This window comes from Coregonus clupeaformis, chromosome 13 (genome assembly GCF_020615455.1).
Source record: "Coregonus clupeaformis isolate EN_2021a chromosome 13, ASM2061545v1, whole genome shotgun sequence".
NCBI classification, from domain to species: domain Eukaryota; kingdom Metazoa; phylum Chordata; class Actinopteri; order Salmoniformes; family Salmonidae; genus Coregonus; species Coregonus clupeaformis.
The window spans coordinates 26877243-26887376 of NC_059204.1; the positions used below are offsets into that span (position 1 = coordinate 26877243).

General features: G+C 38.9%; 2 protein-coding genes across 2 annotated transcripts; one reads left to right on the forward strand and one right to left on the reverse strand.

Annotated features, from left to right (window-relative positions):
* Positions 1-1665: 1665 nt before the first annotated feature.
* Positions 1666-7851, forward strand: LOC121579840 (G2/M phase-specific E3 ubiquitin-protein ligase-like). Its single transcript, XM_045224308.1, has 13 exons — positions 1666-1804; positions 1910-2030; positions 2137-2443; positions 2531-2610; positions 2885-2937; positions 4015-4051; positions 4130-4197; positions 4319-4408; positions 4508-4821; positions 4968-5146; positions 5376-5548; positions 6702-6916; positions 6992-7851. The coding sequence occupies exons 3-13, from the start codon at positions 2152-2154 to the stop codon at positions 7225-7227; spliced, it is 1737 nt and encodes a 578-aa protein (XP_045080243.1). The 5' UTR covers positions 1666-1804; positions 1910-2030; positions 2137-2151; the 3' UTR covers positions 7228-7851.
* LOC121579838 lies at positions 7846-9614 on the reverse strand. The gene is made up of 3 exons (XM_041894767.2): positions 8740-9614; positions 8276-8494; positions 7846-8181 (listed from the first exon to the last, which is right to left on the reverse strand). The coding sequence occupies exons 1-3, from the start codon at positions 9117-9119 to the stop codon at positions 7974-7976; spliced, it is 807 nt and encodes a 268-aa protein (XP_041750701.1). The 5' UTR covers positions 9120-9614; the 3' UTR covers positions 7846-7973.
* Between the last annotated feature and the right edge of the window lie 520 nt (positions 9615-10134).

The following is a 10134-nucleotide window of genomic DNA, read 5'->3' on the forward strand; positions in this document are numbered from 1 at the left end:
ATGGGCCAAAATTCATTCAGCTTATTGTGGGAAGCTTGTGGAAGGCTACCCGGAACGTTTGACCCAAGTTAAACAATTTAAAGGCAATGCTAACAGAGTGCACGTATATCCACATAATAATCAGGGGGAATGGGAACCAGGTGTGCATAATGAGACAAGACAGTCCGGGGTTGGTGATAATGATCCAGGTCAGTGACGCCTAGAAGGCCGGTGAAGTAGACCTCTGGAGCTGGTGAACGGAATGAGCAGCAGTACCAGGGGGAGCCGTGACATCAACGTTGTGAACAGAGTGCCCCATGGTGACGCTGGGGTTATGGTATATGCAGGCATAAGCTACGGACAACGAACACAATTGCATTTTATCGTTGGCAATTTGAATTAGATATCGTGATGTGATCCTGTGGCCCATTGTTGTGCCATTCATCCGCTGCCATCACGTTTCAGCATAATAATGCACGGCTCCATGTCACAAAGATCTGTACACAATTCCTGTAAGCTGAAAATGTCCCAGTTCTTCCATGGCCTGAATACTCAGACATGTCACCCATTGAGCATGTTTGGGATGCTCTGAATCAACGTGTACGACAGCGTGTTCCAGTTCCTCCCAATATCCAGCAACTTCGCACAGGAGTGGTACAATATTCCACAGGCCACAATCAACAGCCTGATCAACTCTATGCGAAGGAGATGTGTCGCACTGCATGAGGCAAATAGTGGTCACACCAGATACTAACTGGTTTTCTGATCCACGCCCCCACCTTTTTTTTAAGGTATCTGTGAACAATCCAAAATCCATAAATTAGGGCCTAATTTATTTATTTAAATTGACTGATTACCTTTAATGAACTGTAACTCAGTCAAATCTTTTAAATTGTTGCGTGTTACGTTTAAGTTTTTGTTTAGTATAAATGACCCATCAACTTCATGCTCGGTACTGACAAATTACTGATGATTGGCTGAAAGAAATTGATAGTAAGAAGATTGTGGGAGCTGTTTTGCTAGACTTCAGTGCTGCTTTTGATATCATTGATCATAACCTATTGCTGAAAAAACGTAGGTGTTATGGATTTGCATCCTCTGCCTTATCATGGATTGAGATGACCTAATAGAACACAGAGTGTGGTGTACCGCAGGGCAGCCGGCTTGGGACATTATTGTTTTCTGTTTTTACTAATGACCTTCCACTGACCTTGAATAAAGCTTGTGTGTCTATGTACGCTGACAACTCTGGTGCTAAATATCAAAAAAACTCAAAAACTAAAAGCATCGTTTTTTAGATAAATCACTTGCTCAACCCTATACCTACGGTGGCCGGGAAGTGCAAAGCAACATTACAAAGAATGAAACACTTTTACAAAGCTCGAGACAAATTTACATTTTGGAAAACAAATTTACATTTTGGAAAACAAATTTACATTTTGGAAAACAAATTTACATTTTAGAAAACAAATTTACATTTTAGAAAACAAATTAACAAGACGCAAAACACTTTTACCAGTCCCGAAACAAATTTACAAATGACAGATTCGTCACGGAAAGGGAATGTACCATATACCGGAAGTGACGAGCGTGGTCTTTTCGTGTTTTTGTTGTGGAGTTTATGGCGTCAAATAAGTTTATGGTGACCGCCCGAACATGGACTGTGGCCGAGGGATGTTTTGCCCGTTTTGTGGCAAACACATGAACATCTTAACGCGGTTTTGCTTTACGTGTGGTCGGTGTTTGGAGTTTTTAAAGGACGCGGACAAGACGGAAACATTGGAAACACAGGGGACGTCTCGACAGCCGGACAGTGCTATGCAAAGTAAGTTTAGCAAAACCAAAACGCTAGCTATCTAAGGACAGTAACGCTAATGATTTTTTGAGCGGCTTCTAACTTTCTGTTTCGGAACTCTGTCCATTTCTGCAGAACAACCATGCCCATCATACAAACAGTTCATGGAGTACAGAAGCTCGAAATCAAAAGAACGACAGTCTTTTAACTATGGGCCAAAAGGAAGATATAGGCCTAAAAAAGAAAACACGTCCAGGTAAGGTGTACTGACCGTCCTATACAATTTTGCAATGCTCTATATGTATTTGTGTATATTTATTTTACCTATGTATACATTAATTATATCTTTGTTATTTTACTAGATAAACGTAGGATTGATGGTGCCAAGTGGAACTGATTTAAAACCTCTAAGAGGGAAAACACTACAGTTATTTACAGACCCAGAGGTAGCAGCATCTGATCTACTGAAACAAGCTGTCCAGAAAATGACAACATTTAACAAGGACATGCACGAAGGACCTTATGGCCTTTTGTATCCAGACTGCTCAGAGGTGGTTCATGTGCCTGGGTCAGAAAGGCCATTCAAATTGGCAGAATATAAAAAGGAAATAGGAAAGGCATATTCCAGGATCACTTTTTTCATTTGCCTAGAAAAACACTATAAAAGAGGTTAGTGGATCTCATGATTCAATATTTTTACATATTTAGATACTCTGCTGGAGGATAGATAATGGTTGTTTGAATTATTTTTTTCAGTGGATGATACCTCAGACTCTGATTCTGAAATTGTCATCACAACAAGGAGCACAGCTGAACTCAATCGTGCTGACACTTTGGTACATCAGTTATTTCTCTTTTTTAAAATGTTTATGTATGTTTGTATTTATTCATTTTCATATAATTTATTAATTAGATGTACATTGGATTTTAAGCATAAAATCAATGTCCTGGTCAATATTTTAGTGGAAAAAGGCTTGTTTTTATTATTTTGCAGTAACTATTATACAGTAACACAGACAACCATTCAGCATTGATATATACTGTATGTGGTAATGGAAAAATAATGGAACCTGTTGAAAGTTGTTGATCATTTTATCCGTTTCCTCTCAGGTTTTTGAACCACAAAATCGAAGTACTCCCAAACACAAGCTGGACGATGAAAGGTAGGTGTTGCACACTTGGACACAAAGGAATTTTCACACGTGCAATAATAATTCATATTTTGTTGGGCTACAGTGCTTTCACTACCAGGTAAAGTGCAATTTCACCTTTTTTTTTATTTAACTCACAAAACTGATAAAACTACTAGCAGATATTTCACTACTTATTCACATACACATTATACATACATTTATATTGCTGCACATAAGCTCAACGTTGCTACATGCTATCAGCTGTTTCTGTAACTGACTGCGGTGCCCCCTCGCTCCCCTACCTAAAGGACCCACAGCTGCCTGTGTGAGCAGAGCTTTACAGAATAAACCCACTGAAATACAGTTGCTCTTGCAGTTGAATAAACAAAAATTAACCAAACCATTAAAAAAAACATGTGAGAATGAAGTGGGGGTATCCACTGTCCATTCATATGTCCCACATCACTGTCGATCCTGCATAGGTACTATAGGCCTTTACTGAAGTGGCACGGTCATCCAGAACCAACTTAAAGAACTCCAACACGTTTCGGCATCTAGCCTTTGTCAGGGAGTCAAATAGATGTAATGAGAGACACTGGGTTTTTTCTAGTGGTAATCCACCAATAGGAAACATGGGACACATCCATATACATAATGTTTACATGATTTGACTATTGTAGGCCTGAAGGACACCTACTGGTTTTAAGATGTCTACAACACCCACTCTAGCCCAGAACACCTTGGACACTAGAAAAGACCCATTGTCTCTCATTTCATCTGTTTGACTCGCTGACGAAAGCTAGATGCAAAAACGCATTAAAGTTCTTTTAAATTGGTTCTGTATGGCTTGGCCACTTGCAATACAAGCATTTTAATAGTTAAAAAATAGTAGTTTGAGCTTTCTTTTATTTTATACCTTTTCCATTAAAAAAGAAACTCAAACTAACTCAGATTTGAGTCCAGGAAGCGCTCCTATCCACATGTTCTCAAAATAATCTTTTTTTTTAATACATCTTTCTGTTCCCTCTACTACTACATGCTACTCAAAGCTACATTATAGCCTTTATCATGGAGCTAATCATTTTAATATGTTTTATCATGTTTCAGAGATGCACCAGGACAATCAACAATTCAGCCTGGACAGGTAATAAGGCAGAGTGTGGCAGCATGACATTTCTTGCTTTCAGTGTTGTTGTTTCAGACATTTTAATCTTTTTTTCAGATAGTAATATCTGATGCTGAGGATCTGGATCCACCGGAAGCAAATCCAGAAAAAATGTCTTGCTACAGGTAAGTAAAAAAAAAAGAAAAGATAATGACTGACATAATTTAAATGTATTGAACTGATTACATGGGGAAGACATTTTTGTTTGTAAGATGTTTTAACATGGAAATGGCAATTTCCCAACAGTAAATACACAGACCTGTATTCACCAAATGTTGAGCAGGAGGACGAAGAGCCGGTTGCTGTCAATGTGAAGAATTTCCAACACACAGCAATGTAATATGCTTTTGACTATAGCACTCCAGTTTTTTCTCTGTACAATAGTTCTTGTATATCTGGAATATCCACAAATGAATTAACTTTTTGTCATTACAGGGAGGAGACGGACATTGCATTACCTGACATCGTAGCAAACCTGTCTCTTCCTGTTGATCATAAAAAAGTCTGCCGGTTTAACATCTCAAGGGATAATGTTTGGGATGGGGCAGTCAGAGGTTTCAAGCGTACAACATATTCTGAAACCTGTGACATGCTGGTGAAATTTACTGATGATACTGGTGTTCTGGAAGAGGGAATTGACACTGGTGGTCCAAGACGAGAGTTTTTAACTCTACTGATGAAACACCTAAAAGACCGGCCCATTTTTGATGGACCAGAAGGACATCGGTTCTTGGTCTACAATGCAAAGGGTATGCATATTGGTTGGATGTGTACTATAGGCTACTAATGGTTGGTTAATGCTCATTGACCAGATTTATCACATGACATATGCTTGCATATTACAGTATATACAGTAATGCATTGTTTTAATTTTGCAATATGAATTCATTCACAGCTGTTAGGGAGGATGAATACTACTTGGCAGGAAAGATGATTGCTGTGTCAGTTGTGCATGGAGGTCCAGGACCCCATTTCCTGTCAGAAGATCTTGTACATTATCTTGCAGGCCAGCCTTCATTCAAAGCAACAAGTAATTTAATAACTGATGAAGAAATAGGGAAAGCTTTGCAAGAGGTGAGAATAGCATAAGGGTATGGTAGGGCAGAGTTTTTCATACTTACTGCAGTGTTTTTGAGACAATGTTTACTTCCTATATCACGTGCGGAATATATTTAATTAATTTATTAGTTTTTGATAGTGTAAGATTACACCTTGCTATGTACGTTATTAAAAAAATAGGCAAGGAGATACAGTGCATACAGTTATTGACTGGGGTGTTTTTGCCCATGTTCATGTCTTTCAGATTGAGAATGCTGCTTCATTGGATGCTCTGCAAGAATGTATGATGAGACACAGCACAATGTTACAGACAGCAGGTTGTCTGAGACATGTGGCTACTGTGGAAGAAAAGAAAGAAATCGTGTCAGACTACCTCCAATGGTATATCATTGACCGCAACTCATCTGTAATTGACAGGTAAGATGATATTTGTAGTGATGAGATTTTTATTTATTTATGTATGAATTTTTTGTTTGAAATGCCTCATGGTCCCCATCTTTGGTTTATGCAAGTATGTATATCTGTTATCAATTTGTCCTTAATCAGAATTTGTACCTTAGTGTATTTCAACGGATATGTGATGTCACTTCATTCTGTGTCAAACTACAGTGCCTTCATTAAGTCTGCACACCTTTATAGATTCAATTTAAAATATATTTAAATCATTTTCCTCATCAATCTACACACAATACATCATAATGACAAAGCAAAAACAGAAATTAGATCTTAGGTTTCTCCTCCTGACTAACTCTTCCATAGAGGAAAATCAGTCCAGTTACCCCTTAAAGTGATCCATCCACCTCTGCTGCACATCTGGCAGCAGAGTGATGGTTTGAGGCTCACTTTACCCATCAAACCCTTGATGACTTGCTGCTGTTTATCCAACCACCTGCTCCATACTGTAGCAGTGTCATTTACATATGGATCTATTTCTGCCCTCAGTTCTCATAGAGATCCTGACATGCAGAGAGGTTTTAGTATCTCTTGTAAATGTCCCTGAAAATCAGATATAAAGAGTGTGGTGATGTTGTGTGTAAAGCCTGTAGCTTCATACACGAGGAATCCAGGCTGGAATTACTTCCAAAGGTGCTTCAACAGTGTACTGAGAAAATGGTTAATTAACTTGTGCGAATGTGATATTCCAGTTTTTAATTTTTATTAAATTTGCTACAATTTCTAAAAACTTGTTTTTGCTTTGTCATTATGATGTATTGTGTGTAGGCTGATGAGGAAAAATATTAATATTACTATTTTAAATTGAATCTATAACGAAACAAAGTTGTGAAAAAGTGCAATGGGTGTGTAGACTTTCTGAAGGCGTCGTGTGAGTGCTCAAGCCCCCCATCCGTCTGTGTCATTCCAGTCTTTTGTTTCTGTGTGTTATACTTACAGTTTGTAACAATTAACGTTTAATGTGCAATGCAAAAATAGGGTTTTTGAAATCAATTTTCAACAATGTTAAGGTGGATAGTAATTGTAGAGAAGAGAATATTTAATAGTTTTCTTTAGATAATTTTAAATTCAATTGGCACTACACAGCAGTGAAACAATGTTTGTGTTCACTCTGTAGATTCAGAGATGGTCTTTCAACCCTGGAGTTTTTGACTGCACTACAGCAACACCCTACTTTGCTGGCCCCTGTCATGTGCCACTCTGAAAGGCGACTCACTGCTTTTGAACTTGAGAGACTCTTCAAACCTGACCTCAGTCCTTCGGGGAGTAATCGAAGACTTAAAGAAAGTCAAACCATGGCCTACTGGGCAGACTATCTCCTTGATTGTGAAGGTTTGTTAGTTTGTTTTTTATAACTAGTTAAGAAAACACATGGCAGTGATGTATCTGAATTGTTTTTCTTTGCAGAAGGCCAGGCTGCTGTGTCTGTGGAAGATGTTTTGATGTTTGCTACTGGGCTGTCTTCACTTCCCCCATCTGGCTTGGAACCACTGCCTCAAATAGAGTTCCTGGAGGACTCTGCGTTCCCAATGGCAAATACATGTTCAAACTCCTTGAGATTACCACTCCTAGACTCATACACTTTGTTTAAGTCACAAATGGACTTTGGAATTCAAAATAGTCCAGGATTCGGCTGTTTCTAAGCTATATGATGGATGACCCCTAGAGTTAAGACTCTGAAAAAGTTGTTGTTGTTAAAGGTTAGGGTTGGGCATCATTTAGATTTTAACGATTCTGATTCCAATTCCGATTCTTCCTTTTGATTCCGGTTCTTATCGATTCCGATTCTTTGAGTGGTGGAGTTGAAACGGGTCATATGCTTATTTCACAAATAAGAGGAAAGTTTTATTTTGATTCAAAGGTGGGTTGCAGTTTGACAGGGCTTTTTCAATGTAAAATAAAGCCACAGTAGAGCACCGCTTACTGTGCTCCATGGCTGCAACACAACAAGCACCTGGCCGCTACAGAAACCAAAACTTGCGCATTTTAAATTTGGAACCCATGATCAGATTTGAAACCCAATCCTCCAAAACGATTCCAATAAAGAAACAATTCCGATGGAATCGTAATTTTTTTAACTATTCCAAGTAGGAATTGGTTCTTGATGCCCAACCCTATTAAAGGTGCACTTTTAAAGTGCAGTTGCCAAAGTTGTTTTTATAATGTTACTGTATGTGAGCATGTTCTTTTCTCACAGTAAACATTTTGAAAATGTTTTAGATCCATTACTCTCAATACTACAAAAGTGTAATAAATACTGATTACTATTTTTGATTAATTTACTTCACACTTAAAAACAATTAAGCTTTGGGTGACAGATTCATAAATATTGTGTTCAGACAGACAGCAGTATTCCACCACTACAAAAAACCCTCCCTTTTTGATCATTTCATAGCTGAGCCATTTCTTTTAGTTTCATGTACAGTTCGGATGCAGACTCCCAGTTGTCTGGCTTCTGTAACTGATTGTGTTCCATGGCAAAGTCCAAGTACTCCTGCATGTTTGGGTCCCCACAAGGAGTCATTGACAGGCTAGCCTCAGGAAGGGCATCCAGTTCAGCTTGTTCACTTTGAAATCCGCAGTCTCTGGAGCCAAACCTATGTTAAATAGAATACATAATTGCATTTATTTTCATTTAAGCTAAAACGTTACATTAATGCTTTTATCTGTTTATTATCACCAATGTATCACCTGTGTGGTAAGTAGTAGAGTTCATTGGGCACTCCTCCTGGACATGCTGCTGTTCTGGAAGGGCGAATCCTGTGGCTGTTCCACAGTCTCACACACTCATCCAAGTCCTTCTGAATAACATCACCAAAGCAATATCTCAATAGGCATTGATGCTCATGACTCCCGTTGAAGTATCCGGCATCTCTAAAAACGGCAAATAACTCCATCCAGAACTGAGACCTATAGAAATGGATACAAATGTTTAGTTATACTATAAATAATAAAGGTTAGTTATAATGAAATGTATGGTCTGTGCATCTTTTGGTCATTCGATTTTCTTTTCAGGAACAGCTACTTTTCCTGACGGGCAGGATTTGCTTTACAAATTTGTATTGATAATTATTGTGCTCGTTTTTCATTAATCGTTCCTGAGAAGAAAATCGAATGACCAAAAGATGCAATGACCCTTTATGAAGACAACTCACCTTCCCTTTCTAAATATAGACCACCAGGACTCAATACGCTGGTTATTTATAGATGAGCCGTACATGTGGCTGGACGCTCCAGAGTAGTAGTCACTGTGATGGTGGCGTAGGGTACATTGAATTGCAGCCATTATGCCGTTCTCAGTGCCGCAATCAGTCCTCAGTCTCATGGGGATGACACCGAGGTTTCGCACACATGACATGAAATAGTGAGCAATCACTGTTGGGTTATTATTTGTTGGTCCACATTGAAGCCACAATACTTTACGTGAAAATCCATCTATGCATCCCGAAATGGCCAAACCGAATGGCTTAAGTTTGTCGTAACCATCTGCGTGCCACATATAGTTAGGTCCCATTGAGTAGTTGTCCAGGTCCATGAAGTTCAAATCTGATGGCGTTACTCACGGCGTTTGGCGAGGAATAATCCTTTCTGCGGTACAACCCGGCTTCGTTCAGTTTACTTTTAAGAGTCCTCAAGCTGATGTTTACACCGTGTAGACTTGACATCATGTCCACGATTACAGCGTACGAGTGACCCTCGTTAAAATATTGAACGCAATGATGCAGTATGTCTGGTGTTTCCGTCTGGTCCGCGTCCTTTAAAAACTCCAAACACCGACCACACGTAAAGCAAAACCGCGTTAAGCTGTTCATGTGTTTGCCACAAAACGGGCAAAACATCCCTCGGCCGCAGTCCATGTTCGGGCGGTCACCATAAACTTCTTTGACGCCATAAACTCCACAACAAAAACACGAAAAGACCACGCTCGTCACTTCCGGTATATGGTACATTCCCTTTCCGTGACGAATCTGTCATTTGTAAATTTGTTTCGGGACTGGTAAAAGTGTTTTGCGTCTTGTTAATTTGTTTTCTAAAATGTAAATTTGTTTTCTAAAATGTAAATTTGTTTTCTAAAATGTAAATTTGTTTTCCAAAATGTAAATTTGTTTTCCAAAATGTAAATTTTATTTTCCAAAATGTAAATTTGTTTTCCAAAATGTAAATTTGTCTCGAGCTTTGTAAAAGTGTTTCATTCTTTGTAATGTTGCTTTGCAGTTCCCGGCCACCGTATATACCTCATCTAGATCTATTATTGAATAATGTGGCGATTGAGCAAGTTGAGGAGACTAAACTGCTGGGTGTAACCCTAGATAGCAAGCTGTCATGGTCAAAACATATAGACTCAATGGTTGCCAAAATGGGAAGAGGTCTGTCCATGATAAGGCGTTGCTGTGCTTTTTTGACATCTCAGTCAACCAGACAGGTCCTACAGGCCCTAGTTTTGTCGCACCTGAACTACTGCCCAATTGTGTGGTCATGTGCGGCAAAGAGGTACATAGGTAAATTGCAGTTGGTCCAGAACAGAGCCACACGTATTGCATGTACACAGA